At 33.8% G+C, this 19,311-nt stretch overlaps 1 protein-coding gene across 1 annotated transcript in view; it reads left to right on the top strand.

Annotated features, from left to right (window-relative positions):
• The window catches only part of LOC129226481 (uncharacterized), a 44,048-nt gene extending 25,322 nt beyond the window's left edge, over positions 1-18,726 (top strand). Inside the window, exons 4-5 of the mRNA XM_054861092.1 lie at positions 8,177-8,484; positions 18,399-18,726. Coding sequence (XP_054717067.1) covers positions 8,177-8,484; positions 18,399-18,588 — 498 coding nt within the window. The 3' untranslated portion in view covers positions 18,589-18,726. The remainder of the gene's footprint in view (positions 1-8,176; positions 8,485-18,398) is intronic.
• Positions 18,727-19,311: the final 585 nt, after the last annotated feature.

The raw sequence follows: 19,311 nt of genomic DNA on the forward strand, positions 1-19,311 counted from the left end.
AGATTCAAAGGCCAAAGGACCAAATTCCTGCTTTATAGACGTTAGTTTGTTAAACCTGAAGATAGATCTGGACTTTGAATAGCAAATTTTCACCTTACCTATTCACTATCATTGTATCTTAAAGACAACACATTTGAAGGAAAATTCGTAGGTTTTGGGTTAGGGTTTCCAATCCTCTATTCATTATCATTGGTATCTCAAAGACAACACATTTGAGGGAAAATTCGTAGGTTTCGTTCTAGGGTTTCCAATCCCGCGTGATTGACTTTATTCTTCTAAAAATTGAATTCCAATGTCAAACAAAAAAGATTGTGCTTTTTGGAAAGGACTGCTTTTGTTGCCTGAATTAGTAGTTTTCTCGAATTCCGTACCTCAATTGTAAAGCACTACTAAGTCAAATCCCAACTTATGAATTAACGTTTGGTATGCAAAAGTGTGCCCTAAAAAAGTACAATGCATCCTAACAAAGCATCGCTCGTATGGTGTGGGAAAGGATTTTTGCTCAAAAAATAATGCGCTTGATGAAAACGCGTATTGCGGCTCCTTTCTCTATCGTGATATTTTCTTCATTTTTTTCTAAAGCATAATTTTCTGAATTTTAAATTTTGGAGATGATTTTCCAAAATGTTTATAATTTTTACGCATTTTCTCAATTATTGAACAAATTAAAACTGAAACCTCAAATGAGAACATCAATTCTCCTCCAGTAAAATATGCTCTCTTTCATAGTGTTCCTAAATGGCAAATCCACCGCACATCACATAATACTAAATTTTTCTTGCTCTTCTTGCAGAAAAACGAGGAAGGTGATTCAAACTAAAGATGCTGCTTGTGAAAATAGTCGTTTAATAAGCGAAAAAGGTTGGAAAACCTTTGCATGCAAAACAATTGCGGGATTCCGAATCCCGCGGGATTAATCCCGGTAAATATCATGCGGGATCCCGCGGGATTAAGCACTGAAAACCCTATTTCGGACACAAGCCCTTACGTTGCAATGCTGTATTGTTTAAGAAGATGAAAGTAGACAATATTTATTCTATTAGTATTACTAAAACGGAATATGTTATTTATTTTCCTACCCATTTGATATTATTGGTGTTTTTAAGACAACAGATTTCAGTGAAGATTTAAAAGTTCCCTGTTCGAATCCATGCGTTGCGGATGTTGTACTGTTAAACGGGAAGAATTAAGTAGACCCTGATATTAATATACCATCCATTTCTTTTTTTTTCTACTAATTCAGTATCGCTGGTGTCTCAAAAAACTAACCCAACTCTGTGGCGCAGCAGCCAATAGGGGCCAAGGCCTACTGTGCCCATCTCTGTTTTCCTAACCGAGGGCTCTGGAGTGCAAGGCAGACATTCCAGTTAGGTGTCAAAGACAACATATTTGGCGGTGAGAAGTAAAGGGATGGAAGTTGCAAAATTAAAAAATTGGAGATTATCAGTACAAATGTAGGTGAGCCTCTCCTCTGCATTGGGGCAAGATATAGTACTAGTAACCCTGGCAAGTACGCCCATATAGGGGGGGGGGGGGCAAGTGAGGGCTCAACCCCCCCCCTAGAAATGAGAAATTCCTTGCTTTTAATGCTTTTTTCTTTCTCAAAAATGTGTAAAAATTTCTTTTCCAGTCATTAATGATTAAGTTATTAAAAATGTCAAAGTTAAATATTTCTGTACTTAAATCTGTTTCCATGGGGAACATATTCTGCTAAACCATGGAAAAAAAATTTTAGGCCCCCCCCCCCTTAAAATTTTGCAAATGGCCGCCCTTGAACCCTGGTAGGTATTGTTATACGGCATGATTTAGAAAAACTTTTCAATGACAGTCTACCTAGGTTGTTGTCTTTAAACTTGTTTTACTCGAAACTTGAAAATATCTACTTACATCCCTTTGCTTCTCACTGCCTCATATATGAGTGATAATTCGTCGGTCTTGTGTACGAATTCCTATGTTGTTGACGCTGTATTATTGAACTACAAGAATGAAGTAGAACACGATAATGATGAAATAGCAATTTTCATTTATTTCCCTACCTATTAAGTATCGTTGGTGTTTCAAAGAAAGCAAGTTTGAGCGAATATTTGAAGTTTCTTGGGCTCAAAACCCTATGTCACAGACGCTGTATTGTTAAACGAGAAGAAAAAGTAATGCATGATACAATGTCTAACTTTTATTGATTTCTTAATAAAAACTTCTTGAGTTTTCTTCTTCTCTAAATGCGAGGATTTCACCCTCAGAAATTTCTACCAAGACAATACAAGTCTAAAAGACTAAAGGCACTCGAGAAAGAACTACCCATATTTAAAGACACGAAATCTAATATATCATTATACGAGGAAGACCTGACTCTTCGCGCTTACCAAAAATGACTTGAAACCTGTTAAAAATAGTCAAACACCAAACTAATTGTTTATTCTTGGATAAGATAATTAACAAGCAATATTCAGGGTTTGTCCTTATTCGTTACGATAGAACTTTTCCACAAGTTAATGTTGACTCAAGCGTGAACTTAAGTTGATCATCTGTTTCGCTGAAATTTCTAGAAAAATGCAGTTGAAAGTTCTTCCGTAAACATGAAAACAGGTTCAATAAGGTTTTCCTGGAAAACAAACATTATTAAAATTAAAATCTCTGTATACAAGTCAATTTTAGATAATGTTGACTTGACTGCATATGTAAAGTTCTGAGAAGTGGTTATCTGCTTTATTGATAGAGTGCAGTTTAAATAAAACTTCTAAAAGTGATGAAAAACTTTTGTAAATTGCCATCAGCTTTTCCATGTTCATTTGCTTAATTGACTTTATTGATCCGTACTTTTTAGAAAAACGTGATCAATCAGTACTATTTATAAAAAAATCGATGAAGTTATTTTCATAATCGCCGATACATTAATAGACGATCATTGAGTTTTAACGTGGCGTTTAATCATGCATAAGTTTTTGAACTCATAAGCTATTATCGATATGGTACGGATCTTTTACTGCTCATGAGATTGAATTTTTATTTGTTATAAGAGGAAGTGGGATAACGTTTTTTTTACGTTTCAAAAAGCGTGTTAGAAAATTTCAAGACAAAATAAAACGAGCTGATGTGTGCAGTGCATCACATGACTTCCTTTTACTCTAATTTTAATGTCATTTTTCCATTATGGGCAATTTTAATGTGATTCAATAGTTTACTCTATAACTATCACCACCAGTGGCCAAATTAAAACCAGATTTTTAAAAAAAATCGCCAAATTTGTCGCAACTTGGCAACAAAACTTGGCGACCAAAAGACTGGTGATATATCGCCAAGTGTCCTCCAAGTTATAACACCACTTGAGTATACATCGAAATTAATAATGATTTCCCCCCAAAAAGGGGCAAAAGACCCCTTTAGAAACACCGGAATGCAACCAAAACAGGAGGTGCATAACTAAACTTCACTAGGAGTCTACGTACCAAATTTCAACTTTCTAGGGCATACCCTTCTTGAGTTATGCGACATGCGCATATCCGCACATACATACGTACATACGGATTCCACGAGAAAAGTCGTTGTAATTAACTCGGGGGATGTCAAAATGGATACTTCGGGTTTTTATACGTTCTTAGGCACTTATCCGCGTGTGGTCGGCTTGAAAAAAAAAGTCAACATTAATTCGGTGGTGAGCAAAATGGAAATTAAGGCCGAATTTTGAGTGAAAATTTTTTCGCGAATACAATACTTCCTTTTTTGTAAAAGGAAGTAAAAATATTAAATAAATAAATTTTGAAACAAAATAAAAAGGGCAAAAAATCAACATAATCTTTACTAAAAAAAAGCTGAAAGTCTCTCTGTCTGGCTATCTCTGACGGGCATAGCGCCTAGACTGTTCTGCCGATTTTCATGAAATTTGGCACAAAGTTGGTTTGTAGCATGGGGGTGTGCACCTCGAAACAATTTTTCTAAAATTTGATTTTGTTCTTTTTCTATTCCAATTTTAAAGACATTTTCCCGAGCAAAATTATCATAAGATGGACGAGTAAATTACCAAGTTATCACAACGTAGAACCGTAACATGGGCAAGCTGATTGGCGAGAATTTCACCAAACATTATTTGTAAGTATACAGGCGAACCAAGAGACCTTTTAATTTTTACTACGAGCAAAGCCGTGAGGGTACCACTAATTCAAAATAAAGAAATAACAAAATTATTACGGACTTTTTAATAACACTTAGTGTAAAACAAAGAAGTAACAAAGAAGAGAAAACAAAGATCAATAATAAAAGAAAGAAAAACTAAAAAAATAAATAAAGTCCTTCGAATTCAGATTAAAAAAATAAATAAATAAAAGGTTCTCACCAAGCCTAATATCAAAATTATCTTAATATAGGCATCAGGGGTAAAAGATTCAAATTTAAATCAATCGTTTTTTCCCCTTTCCTTAGGTACCCAAAAATTAATAAGTGTTAGGTCTGTGAATAAAATTTTTCCGCTATCTTTGTAATAAAAAATAGGTTTACATTTAGTATCCCTACATCGTTTTCCGTCACTTTTTTTTTGTTCAAAAAATAATTTATAGTGTCTTTTTATTTAAAGTTATTTTGCTGAAAGTTTTTTTTCCAAATTTTAATGTTTTCCTTATTTCACCTTGTTTAGTAATTTCTTTTTTCAATGTGTCTTTTTATTCTGTTTAAGAAAAAGATTAATCAAAACGATTGCAGTCATTGAAGTGGGAAAATAAATGAAATCATTGCTTCATTGTAATTGGAACTGACACAAACGTTTAACGAAATCGAATTGAATTAGTGCAATTACTCCTATTATACCAGGCCCATTGTTAAACATTCTAATTCCTTAAGGATCTCTTTAGTTCTGATTATAGAGAATGATCTTTTAATACAAGACAATTGATTCAATTAGCCTCAACTTCTAATTCACTTATTATAAACTTACCGCTTTGTATTCAAAAACCTTAAAATTAATGAATTTTCTCCCAGTCCATAATGGGGATGCTTCCTTCAGCAAAGTACTACTTTTAGTCACTGAAATTGGTAGAAAAAGCAAAATAATAATAGCATGGACCCAGAAAATAATTTTATTTTCTCAACATTTAATTTTCAATTAATTCTTTAAAATGTCTGATTTTTAAACCAAAAGGTTTCATCGTGTGACGTCAGAAGTGATGAAAGACATTCTGAATCGAAGCGGTGGCTGTTTTTTCTGACAAGATATCTCGTTTTAATGATTTTTTCACCGTGAACAATTTAATAGCGGAACGAGAACTGTTAGTTATAAATAAAATATTCATTTAGCGAAGTTTTGCAAGGTTCTGAAACTTTATTCCGGTAACCGTAGCGATTTGCTCGCTTGTGATAGCAGTAGCGAAAATGAAAACAACGGCTGAATGTCGTTTAAGATTATTTTTTTAAGAGAGAAAAATAAGTCGAAATTAAGAAAAAACGAGCTCATGTGCGCATCACATGACTTCCTTTTTTACTCCACTTTAATGTCATTTCCTCATTACTGCCAATTGTAATGTGATTCAATAGTTTACTCTCTAAATATCACCAACAGTGGCCAAATTGAAACAGATTTTTAAAAGAAATCGCCAAATTTGTCGCCAAGTTGGCGCCAAAACTTGGTGACCGAAAGACTGGCGATATATCGCCAAGTGTCCACCAAATTATAACACCACTTGAGTTTACATCGAAATTAAAAATGATTTCCCCCAAAAAAGGGGCAAAAGACCCCTTTAGAAACACCCGGATGCAACCAAAAGAGTAGGTGCACAACTAGGCCCCACTAGGAGTCTACGTACCAAATTTCAACTTTCTAGGACTCACCGTTCTTTCGCGTGCCTATACGTTTTTAGGCACTTATCCACGTGTGGTCGAGTCGAAAAAAAAAAAAAAAACTCAACATTCATTCGGGGGTGAGTAAAATGGAAATCAAGGTCGATTTTTGAGTGAAATTTGTTTTTCGAATACAATACTTCCTTTTTTGTGAAAGGAAGTAAAAGTGACTCACTCCATGTTTTTGACCATGCTCTTTCAGAAAAATATATTTTTGAAAAATGGGAACCAACTTAATTGGCGTTTCTTTTAGTTGTACAAGTTTTCTAGATAGATCAATTGTTTAAATGAATTTTTACAACTAGCGACGAACCCATGAGCTAGCTGCGTGGCTGGGGATTTAGAGATCAGGGATCGCAAAATGTGTGGCTCGGGTTCAAAGGCCTGATCTCCAAAAAGATAATTGCTTAATAAAACTTCCTTTTTCCTCGCATGACTCTCGAGAAACCCACTTCGCGGCCGGAGAAAGCAGTAGATAAGAATCAGGAGATCAATCAACGATTCTTAATAAGAGTTTCTATATCACTCACTGGAAAATCGCCTGTCAAGGTATGAGAAGGAAAATTGCTTCTACATTTGAATGAAACAATTGTCTGTTTGATGATATTTTGATATTTGAAATTTTAACGTAGATAGCGTTCATTGTTTACCCCTTTTCCATTTCTTCATTCTCCTAAATTGAGTCTTACCAGTAAAGCAGTTAATTGCCGAATCCAGTTCAGTCTTGTCACAATAAAGCATTTCCCTGCATGTCAAACATTGCCAGAAAATATTATCAAATTATCATGCTAGGGGGCGAATTTCATTGTTGGTGACGTCAGCGTAATTATATCAGTGAATTGGCTATTATACATATGAAAATTTACAGAAAAAAAAATTTAAATCGGTAATACAAGTTAAATATCGAAACAAAAGTATCATTACATGCAATATACTGACAGCCCGGTTATTCCACCCAGAGGCTGCACTTTATTCCTTGTTATGGACTCCTCAGTCTGGAATGGGGAGAAACTGAGCTGGAGGCAGATGTCATCTCACTGAAGCAACTTACTGCTTAAAAGTAACAACCTAAACCTTTAAAGTATAAGATCTCAAATTCGAAAAAGCCATTAAAGACGGGTATTTTAGCTAGCAAAAGAATAAATACTTACCATATGCAAAACTTTAAAGGGGGGGGGGAGGCTCAGATATTTTCCCCGTGGAAACCGATTTCAGTACAGATTAGAATTATTAGAGTTTGACACTTTTAGTGACTTATTCATTAACGGCTGGAGAAATGTTTTTACATTTTGGCAAAGAAAAAAGTACAAAGGCAAGGAAGTTCTAATTTCTTAAGGCGGGGGTGGCTTGAGCTCCCACTTGCCCCCCTATATGGGCCCCCTTGAATATTTTTGAAAACATCCCCAAGTTTAAAATTCAACTTAGCTTTTTTAAGGTTTTTAGAAGTTCATTTTATCTTTGATAGAAAGTTTTGAAATTTTTGTAAAATGTACTTTGACTCATTCTTATTAAAGTACACTACTGGCTATTAAAATTGCTATACCAAGAAGGAGTTGTCAGAATGAAACAAAATTTTGCCCACGTGATGGCAACATTGACAGTAGAAAACGATTACAAAATGAAAGCAAAATGATCATTTATTACTGGAAAAATCTCACATGAATGGAGATTTAAGTACCCTGTTGCGCCACCTCTAGCTGGAATGTAAGAGTCGATACGGTCGAGCATTAAGGTACAGCAGTTTCGTACTATGTCCCACGTCCTTTCGTACCACAGTTACTGTAAACGAGTCACTAATTCGATCAAACTTACACGCTGTCCTAGTTAGCGTCTCAAATGATCCCAGATGTGCTCGATTTGTGACAAATCAGTGCATCGCGCAGACCAGAGAAAGTGATAACGTGGAAGAGAAAGTCCCTAGACGCTGTGTGTAACCGGGCATTGTCATGTTAAAAAATGGCTCCTGGGAGCCCTGTCGTGAGTGCTAACACATGCGTATGAGTTTGATCGAAAGAGTGGCACGTTACAGCAACTGTGGTACGAGATGACGTTGGATATCGTCAGAGACTGCTATGCCTCAAGGCTCGATTTTATCGCTTCGTAAAAAGTACATTTACGCTAGAGGTGACTTAACAGGGTACTTAAACCTCCATTCATTTGAGATTTTTCCAACAATAAACGATGAATTTCCTTTCATTTTTTAATCACTTTCTAATGTCAATTTTGCTATCACGTGTACAAAATTTAGCTTCATTCTTGCAATTTCCTCTTGGTGTAGCAATTTTAATGCCCAGTAGCGTACAATCTGTCAATGTGATCAATTGATGCACTTTCCATTTGCCTCAAATTACAGGTTAGTGTGAACAGACGTTGGAACTGGGGTGCAATGTATTGGCTGGCCCCCACTTACTCGAGCTCTTATTGTGAAATTCAAGTTGTTCAGAGCACTCTGCCTTTGTTAGAAAGAGATTTCGGTCGAATTTGTCAAGGTGCCGTGACTGTTGTTAACATCCGGTCTTCTGGAATGTTACTTTTGGACGACCAAGTTTTTGCCCCCTTCTATAAGCTTACTGAAGTTGACTTGTCAAGCAACAGAATCGAAGAAATGCGCCGATCCTACTTTTCTTATCCGGCAAACGAGTTGGAATACATAAATCTAGCGTAAGTAGCACATTTGTGATTTTTTTTTTTTGGTTATTTAACCCTAACACATTCAAGTTAAACTTCTAAATGAAAACAAATGCAAATTTCTTTAAATAAACTAATAGTTTAAAAAACTAAAAAATACGCTTTAGTCGCAAGATGAACTAAAAAGTAAACGTGTGATGTGTGCATTATTTGACTTCCTTTTAAGCCAATTTAATGATAATGGTGCCTTGGAGAAAGCAAGGAAAAACTAAATACTTTCACCTCTAGTTTGTTACGAACCGAAGCAAAAAAAAAAAAAAAAAAAACGATTTACGCAGATTTTATTGGCAATTTTAATGTAATTATAACATTACTTGAGTTTGCATCGAAATTAACAATGATTTCCCCCAAAAAAGGTGTAAAAGACCCCTTTTGGAACATCCGAATGCAACCAGAAGAGCAGGTGCACAAATGTACTAGGAGACTACTTATGAAATTTCAACTTTCTACGGCACACCGTTTTTGAGTTGCGTGAGATATATATGCTCACATACGAACATACAGGTACATACATACGTACATACGGACGGCACGAGAAAACTCGTTGTAATTACTCGGGGATCGTCAAAATTGATATTTCGGGCATCCATACGTTCTTTGATATATATGTACGTGTGGTCGAATCGAAAAAAAAGAACCTCAACATTTATTCAGGGGTGGGGAAGCAAAATGGAAATTAAGGCCGATTTTTGAGCGAAATTTTTTTCACGAATACAGTATTTCCTTTACTATGTAAAAGGAAGTAAAAATAAACTTTGGATGTTAAGTATGAAAAAATGATTGACCAAACAATTAACTTTAATGTAAAAAAAACCGTGGGTGCTGGCCATTGAGAAGGAATAGATGGAGAGAGTGCAACCCTATTATCCCGATACGGCAACAGTACCATGTGACCTGGGGAGCAATTTCGAGTTGACCGTAACCGCTGAAGAAGTAATCATTAGCTGAAGCCATGCATGATAACAACCTTTAACTGTAGAAGGAAAGCATTGTAAACTGTGAGGAAAACGCCACACCAGGAGGTCTAGTAACTTTTCCGTAGCATGTACGAATATTTTTTACTTCTAAATAAAGAAAAAATAACATTTATATGCATTCAACGAGTACATATTCCACAGTTGCCTATAATTTTAAAAATTTTGTACTTTTTTTACCTATAAAAGTTATAAAACATTGTATATCTTGAGTGCAAATAACATTTTAGTTCCATAAAACCACTTTTTACTTAACTAGTAATTACTTTAAAGGCTCTTAAGAATTTTATGCACATTTGCTTTGTTGACGAGTGTCTTCTCGCCAAGCTCCTGTGAACAGCAGATGCGCAAGAATAAAGATTTGCTATTTTACAAGTATTATTCAATTTAAATACTAGTATGCCTGCGTATGAAATCATTTCAAAACATTGATTACAATACATATTATAGTATATTGAATCCATAAATTTTCAGTCAATAACAGAACACTTTAAACTATTTGTACATGCCCGTCATTTCAGGGAATAAACATCAAAGTACATGAAAAATGCAATCACATTATATTTTAAAATTTGGAAAGAAGTGGGGAGAGGGAGTTTGAATGATATCCCTGTACTTGCATCCATTATTTATTTATTTATTTATTAATTTATTATTATGCGGTAAAGGAGTTGGAGCCAGAGTTGCTCTGATTTGTAGCCCCGACTTCATAATAAGCGTCGTCGCGTCGTCTGAAAAATATTTAATGCCCAAAATGCGATTGCGTGCCAAAACGCGACAACTTCCCAGCCAAACAAGTCACCTGACCTGGGAAACATTGGGTCCCAAGCTTATTTCATTGAGACATTTGCTATGGCTCCCTCCATTAGTATTCCTTCTCAATGGTGCTGGCTATTTACATTTTTGCAAGGACAACAAATGGAAGAAATTTAAAAACAACTGATATGAAACCATGACCAGCTCTAAGTTGCGTTATCGCGCCATTGAAATTTTAAGGGGGAAGGGGGGGGGGTTGAGGGGTATTTTTCACTTTTTGGGGGGCTCTTGCTTTTAGGGGTGTTTTTGTGATATTTAGGGAGCGTGCGCCCTTGCCCTTAGGGGTAAGCACCCCTGCTTTTTGCTGAAGCACTTAGGGTAAAGTGTTCGAAAGTTAATGCTCGAAAAAGCGCTCTGAAATTAGGCATTGTTAAATAATTGTTAATATTCAAAGCATTACCAATTTTCTAAAATAACTTAGAATCAATTTTTTTTCCTTAGAAGAAAGAAAAACTCAATCTAAACTATCTTTTAAAATCGGTAATACTTTAAATATTTGTCTTATTTAGAGATGTTAGCCTTAGGAAAAGTATTTTAGGTGCCAGCTTTAAGGCACTTTACCTTATTAATTAACGAAGCAGAGAAGATTAATTTTCTGTATAATTTTACAGAAAAGATCGTACTTGCACTTTTTTGAGTCAAGAGTTTAATGCCATTTTTGAGGTTGCTAAATTATATTAATGCACGAAAACATCTCTTTATTTTTAGTAATACGAAGGAGATTTTTTTTTTTTTTTTTTTTGGCTTTTGCATTTAGATTTTTAAAACTAAAAACAGAAATTTCATTACAGACCACATACCAGTGTTTTTAACTAAACGATTACTTGCGCTTAGACTTACAAATTTTAATTAAACAAATTTCCAGAACATTTAATTAAGTTAAAAGTAAGCTTACATAGGAATAAAAATTTATTAAACTTCTTATTGAATCGAGAACAACAAGAAATGATACTTCTTTTCATACGATTATTTTTGCTGCAACATTTAACTGCTCTTTATTGAGACTTGTATTCAATTCTTAAATTTCATTTTCGTGTGCTTAAATAAAGATCAAAAACAAGTGATTTGAGACTGAGACTTCAGAAAACGCTGAAAATTTGTTTTATTGAATGAAAGTGTTGGGACGTAAAAGATGTTAAGCTTATTTTATCTACGCATCACATATTCTAATACTGAGTTCTTTCGGAAATTCACGAGCAAGAAATAATATGTCAAATATAAACAAAACATTTAGATTAAATAACACGCGAAACAAAGTATTATTGAAATTCCAGACGAGAAATTTTTACTGTCACGTGCATAGTTTATCAAAGCATTCCCTGATTTACAGCAACTTAGTTGTTACGAAACATAATCCTTTTACTGTGAATACATTTAGAAATTTAGATGTATTACAGACGTATTTGAAGTGAGTATAAGGAAAAGATATATTTCAAGAAAAATTAAATTTGAAATGATTTTTTCTTGAAGCAAAAATTTTCATATGTTTAACGATATCAAGATTTATCAGAATTGGAATACGTAGAATATTTTGAAAAAGGCGGACAGTTAATTTTTAAAGGAATTTTATATTACATTGTTACTTGAAATGAAACTCGCACAAGAGCAAAGAAAAAAAAAGAGAAATTGATAAATATACTTGCGCAACCAAGAAATAGAAAGACTAAAAGAGGAAACATCCAGTATCCTGCATTCATTTGAATCTGGTTGAACCACAAATAGTGGTAGGTATGGGGACCTTGGAGTGCGATCCCGACTAAATGGGACCAAAGTCAATCCGAAGAATGAAAAACTCAAATAATATGGGTAATAAGCAAAACAAATCTTTAAAATGACTGACTTACTATTTTTGACGATACAAATCCAGTGTTTTGTCACAAAATTACCTAGAATTGTTTAGAAGGCAATGAAAAACATGAAAATTATTTTTCATACCTTTCCGTAACCATTTTTCATATCTTTTCGTTTCTCTGTCTTCAGCTCTTAACAAGTGTGGCGTAGGAATAAAACACGGTCACCCTAACACTTTGTCAATCGATCAAAATAAAAGACACATGTCCGGAGTACTTGTAATTATATTCAAAAATTATTATCTATGTTATACACGGAATTAAAAAAGAGGCTAAATACATTGTATATATTTGTTACTGGTTATTTGGGGATACGAGCTATCAAAGGCCGGATAAAGAAGGTCCGACCACAAAAAAGAATATCAACATTACTTCTGAAAAATAGAGTATTAACATTAACTCATAGCTTATTTTCACCATACAAAACAAAATTGCTGGCCTGTAAAACATACAAATCAATATAAAAAATCTTTCATGTGATTTAAAACTAACCCCCCCCCCCCCACAGGTAGGTTTTTTAAACAACACCGTCCCCTTGCATTTAAAAACACTTTGGAAATGCATCCGCATTTTAGTTTCTTTGTACAGTGATAAACATCATTCGTATCAAATGGTATACGCTTTCCCGTAGTCACTGGTCATTCTCTTAAATAGCGTATCAGCTTTCAATTCCTATATCTAATTAGACATCCATGAATGAAGTAGTCCCAATTTAGTTCTTATGTTTAAAAAGAGCATGGAAGTATTACAGATTCTCCCCGACACACCGAGACTTAGGCCAATGAAATATATCATCATAAATCATATTATAGCTTATACGCTCATTATCACGCATTATAATTTTCAATTCCTATATCAAATTAGATATCCATGAATAGAGAAGATAAGTATATTGATGTATAACACTGTTGATAAATAACATACTAGATATTATACTACATCAATAGCTGATACGCTCATGAAACTATCCGGTAGTCACTGGTCATTCTCTTTAAGTAGCGTATTAGTTTTCAATTCCTATATCAAGTTAGATATCCATGAATGGAGTAGTCCCAGTTTAGTTTTTTATGTTTGAAAGGATCCGGATGCTCTTCGATACACTATGACTTAGGTATTTAAATATACCATTATATACTATATTTCACTTGCTTATGTCTTGAAAATGGGAAAGTTGCGAAAAATTATACCGCAGCCAGGGACGTCCAAAATTCGCCGAATGATTATAACTTTTCCGAATAGAGCTCAAAATTTAACCAAATGGTGATAATTTTGACGAATCAATCTTTATCAGACAAGATTCGTCTAATAAAGAATTTTTAGGAGGTCACTGTGGCTTCTCGTGACCTCCCATTGGGTGCTCCTGCCCACCCCCCAACAGATTCAGCATCCTTGATAGATATAAAGGCTATGCTAAAAAAAATTTCTTGGAAAACAAGTTCATACCTTCTCTTCTTCAGCGTAAATCGGAAAGCTTCTCCAATTAAATTTCGCTACGATTCAAACTTCGCACGTATTCCACTCAAAATCTTTTCTTTTCCACTTACACCACTTTTCTTCCCACTGCATCATTTACTTCCTGAAAACCGACTTCCATTGTTCATAGAAATTTTTAATTTCTACGTCATATGACTCAAAACGTCATAAGTGAAAAGCAAAGGGATGTAAGTGGAAAAATGAAAAATTTGGAGATAACCAGTACAAATGGTAGGTAAACCCCTCGTCTGTCGCGGGACAAGATATAGTACTGGTAGCCCTGATAGGTGCTGCTGTATAGTAGGATTTAGAAAAAAAATTAATGCTGGTTTACCTAGGATATTATCTTTAAAGTCGTTTTCTCAAAACTTAAAAATGTCCACTTACATACCTTTGTTTCTCACTGCCTCATATGTTATTTTCATAAAAAAAAGTTAATTATAAAGACACGAGCGTAAACGATTACTTTAATTCTGAAAACTTTTTTCTCAAAAGGATTGAAATTCTATTAAAACGAATAATTTTTAAGAATTTCATTGAATGTTTCATTATCTATCTCCATTAATGATGCTTCTTGCGCCCACTTAAACTTTTGGACAGAATATTAGTCCCTGAGTGCCTCGTTACAGAGGAACGACGATTATTTTTTGGAACACGGTAATGGATACATTTAAGAAGTAGTTATGTTAATAAACGTCTATTTTCTGTGCTTTCGGAAGATTAGAATCAACAGGAGGCATGGAAGAAATTAAATTCGAATGAATGCTTTCATTTAGTTTAGAGAATATTTAATTAAAAACACGGCTTTATTTTTCTTCATTGAAACATTTTTAAGTCAGCCATGGCTCCAAAAGCTGGTAGTGAAAATCTTTTTCTTTGGATGTTTAATTACATTTTAGAAACTAGTTTCTAATTATTGAAACGTTGTTTTTAATTGCCTCACTATTCCGCTATTTAAAACTAATTGCGAGAAAATAGAAAATGTTCGGTCTTTTTATAATAATTCTTAAAAATGTAGTTTCGTAGTTTGTAGGTTTAATTAATTTACTTATTTAATTTTTCTTTTGCCATTGATTTCGTTTTATATCTCAAAGTAGTTTTGCATTTAAAATTTATTCGTACCTAATTTCCAATGATTTGTCCTTAAAGCATCACTTTAAAAAAAAATTAATGCAATTTCATGCATTTCAAAATTGTATGGTAAATCTTACTTGCAAAAATGGGCATAATCAGGAACAACACTTTATTAGGATGAAAAATAGGTAACTTTGTTTGTTATGATTATTAATGGCTTGATGATTGGATCCAGGGCCGGGAAGATGCCATGTCAGCCTAGCCGGTAACTGGGGGGCCCAGCTCCAAATTGGAGTAATATAAATTTTATCAGTTTTAAGGGGGGGGGGGGGATAAACCAGGCAACCAAGCTGACAAGGGCTTTGGGTCTCGGAGTGGATCCCTAGATCGCTAAAGATGTACTGACAGTATCAAGAAACATTTAAATTGAATGATTTTATTGAGATAAAAAGTACACGCATTTTAAATAAACGTATTGATATCGTAGATTTGGACGTGATGAATTTGTTTGAGGTATTATAGGAAACCAATATGAGACACTGATGCTTAAAACCATTTATAAATTTTAAAAATATCCGAAAAATATGATGTTCTGCAAGGTCTTTATATTTTTAAAAGTAGAACAACAAAACTATTGAACCTGATATTGCTCAATCGATTGTTGCATGAGTGATATTTAAACTTATATGTTTGCAATTAAAAGCAGAAAATTTTAACTTAGCTTTTAACCATATACATTATTTCTCAAAAGAATTTTTTGTAGGAACGCCGAAACGTTCTCAATAATTCATCAAACTTCATAAATAAGACGTGAATATCATGCAAATTTGATGTTCTGCAAGATCCCTGGATTTTTAAAAGTAGAACGACAAAACTATTGAACCAGATACAGCTCAATCGATTGTTGCACGGGTGACATTTAAACGTATATATTTGCAGTTAAATTCAGATTTTTTTTAACGCTTTAGTAAAAAGTAAACAAACCTTTTACATTGTGGCGGTTGTTTCAAAAAAGCGATTTATTTAGTTTTTTTTTTTTTTTTAAAGCATTGCTTTAATGCATATCAAAGCGCAATGGAGGCCTTCTTCTCTCAGTTAAGTAGTACGTTATGATGATAAAGCGAAAGTCGTGTGCATGATCCCCCTGTGACAAAAATTAATGTGGTTTTTGAATGACGCCTTGCCTCGAGGGAGTTCTCTCTCAAATTTCCAAGAATATATAATGCAAACGCATTGCAAAATTCTGAACCACAATTGTGTTTTTAATCAGAAAAAAACCCGTTTATTTTAACATGGTAAGTCCTAGTGTCATAAATAAAGTTTCTTTGGGGGTGTTTTTTTTTCGAGTACTTCCTTGATACTTCATAATACTACAAAAGTAAGGCCTCATTATGAAGTTTTATTTTAGCACTTTTATCGACAAAACAAATAATTCACTAATTGGTTGTTTTTCGAAAAATTCCTCTAAAAAAATCGGATTTTTGAATTACTGCTGTCTAGCGGGAATGCTTGGCACCATCATGTATCGTAAAAATAATATCAATTTCCTGAAGTTCTTTTTTTTTTTTTTGAACTTAAATATCAACTTATACATATTGAGAGAGGAGCTTTCTACGTCACACCTGCAATGTGTACAAATTATCATTTTTAACTACAAAATTTGCTTTTGAAAATTCATACTTTATGTTAAGATACATGATAGTTATTTGTATTCAAATGCATAAAAAACAAATGCGAACGCTTTAAATCTCTGAGCTGAAGTGCAACTATACGCGTACAAATATAACAATCGCAACAATAGATTAAGCAATACTCTTTGTACTCAATATATAGTCCTGTTTGAAACGTCAAGCGCAGTCGATTCTTGTCATTCAAACGAACGAAATCTCAATCTGTATTTCTTCTCTTACGTGGTGCTGAAAAGGAACTGTACTGTCTGTTCTCGAACTCCGCGACTAGCAGCTGCGAACGGCTCCAATTGAAAAAGGGGTGATGGTTTAAGAAAGCACACTTCCCGATGCATTCAACTTTTGCTTGCTCGTTATTTCCTTCTTGCTATCACCCCTGTTTTGATAAAATCAGAAGAGACCTGACGCATGCGCAAATTCGAGTAAGGTTTTGCTTTAAAAGATCGGACAGTATGCCTCATTATCCGTTTGTAAAGAGTAGATATTTACTTGAGTTCAAGATTCAATGCACGTCAAATTACATGTCATATGTTTCTACCAGCTATACAAATACTCGTAATCCTCAGCCGTGGCATGGGAAAGGGGCTAAATTTCTCATTTTTCATTTGAAACGGGTGAAATATTTAATTTAGCTCAGGATTTAATATACTTACAATGATTAAATATCTTGATACAACGTCATTCTAGTCCTGAAGTTTTAAAGCACTCGTTTAACTAAAAGCAGGGATGTAGCGGTAATAGGCACCCATATTTTCATCAAAACCACCCAAGGAAGGTTTGCACGATGGTTGTACTCGAGGGGTGGGTTTTTAGGGTTCAAACTCCCTCCAATTTCTTTTCAAAAGCATTCGAAGAGGTGCTTTTCAAAATACTTTTATTGCTCAAAAACTTATTATTACAATTTTATTTTTTAAATTTCTACCATTTAATTATTATTTTTTTTTTCAATTTCATATGAAAATGAAATTAATCTTGAAAAATTTAACTCAAAGTTGAATCTGCAGCATTTATTTTTTTATTTTTTAGTTTTTACAAACATTTTTTCTTACAAAAAAAAAGGTAGTTTTTCTTCAAATTCAAAGACATCGAAACAGTTTAACTTTTCAAGGGTTAAATTTTACATTTATCATGTTTTTATTGTAGTCAAGGAATGAATTTAAGAAATATTACTTTGAATGTGCGTATATGATTTCACACATCTACTCTTTTGAGTTATCGGAAAGACATCGATTAATATGGGTACAAGGAAGTTCTATATCAGTTTTTTCTTTAGTGAATAGATACATCATTTTTTACATTTGCTAAAATTTGTAAAATCAATAGAATATATGAAGAAATCAAATTCAACTGACAGCATACATTTCACGAAAAATGTGTTTAGTAAAACCCTCTTTGAAGCATAAGTCTGGTTATACACAGCCCTGATTTTCACTATTCCCATGTAAGGTAAAAGGTTGAGTGACTAAAGGTATATTTATGAAGTAGCTTAGATACTCCAGTTTCCATACATCACTGAAATTATTTTAATTTAGCCACATGATTCAGACACTTGTCGAACGTTTGCAGCCCAGAATAAATAATTCCTGCAATGATTCAAGCTGCATACGTAATAATTCAAAGAATGGATCCAACTCTCTTTTTATTATTATTTTTTACCAGCAACAGGCATTGTCTGCAGCCCTGGAATCTTCAGCACCTGCATAGTCACTTAGGGCGAATTGCCCATTTTACACCAAATGCCCATTTTTACACATTTCCCTCTATTAATCTTTTATGTCGTTAAAATTTTCTAATTGACGCTGCAATTGAGGTATCTCCCTATATCAGGATCTAGATGCAGAACTTGTTCAGACGTAAAACCTCTGACTAAATGTCTGTTAATCAGAGTGAAAGCGTATTTTTACTCTAGATTTTATTAGATTCCTATGTAATTGCATTGGTTAAACATCAGCTTGGAGCATTATAATTTCTGACTCCTATTTTAGCATTAACTATTGTCTGTTATATTTCAGAAACAATGACATTAGACGGCTGCCTGATGACATATTTTACGAGATGCCTTCTTTGCAAAGTGTCGACTTGAGAGGGAACCCCATTCTCAGTCTTTCGACGCAAAACTTCAAACCAACATTTCGAACTCTGGAGATAATTGGGCTTGAAAATGACTCTACAGATAAAATTGAGCAAGAAATTTTGAAATAAAACGTTTTTGTTTTTCTTGATCACTTATACAAAAACATTACTTTCCTGAAGGTTGCAATGTGAAGGAAACGTTTTGGAAGAGCTGTTGTTAAATTATTCAGAATAGAGTGCTAAATAAGTAAATAAATAAAAATCTTATAAAGCAGTTTTGTGACTTTACTTAACTTAGTAAATGAAGTTGGTGAAGTTGGTGCAATATTTTCTTCATCGAAAGTGAATTCATCGACTGAAATTTAAAGATAATTTTGTTTTGAGATGGAAATATTTTCCAGTTATACGGAATAGCCCTTTTCCTTTCACTAAATGAAGAACATCCCTTTATCCATTTCCTAGCATTATCTTTACCCCTGTTACTCATAAAAGCAGAAAAAAATCTAAAGCATGACAAATTGCGAACCTAGATGAATATTTTTACCAGTCATTTCATTCACTTTGCCTGTTTACATTTTCCTGGTGGAAATCTTGTTGAAACCATAGAAAAGCATCATAAAAGTGCAGTAGGTTTTGGGATTCGTAAGACAGGAAAATAGCAATATATTTCTTAGAAAATGAATCATTGAATGATAGAGAAATTTTAGTGTCATATATCGAGTGAAATATTTTAGCAAACGTAGCATTGCTGCGGCTTTTAACATGAAATGGTGTGTAGTAATTGTTTGTCTCTTATATCTAATTTATTACCATTACTGAGCGACCAACAAAATATCTCTTAGAATTGCTTGT

The sequence above is a fragment of the Uloborus diversus genome, chromosome 7 (genome assembly GCF_026930045.1).
Source record: "Uloborus diversus isolate 005 chromosome 7, Udiv.v.3.1, whole genome shotgun sequence".
Classification (NCBI taxonomy): Eukaryota; Metazoa; Arthropoda; class Arachnida; order Araneae; family Uloboridae; genus Uloborus; species Uloborus diversus.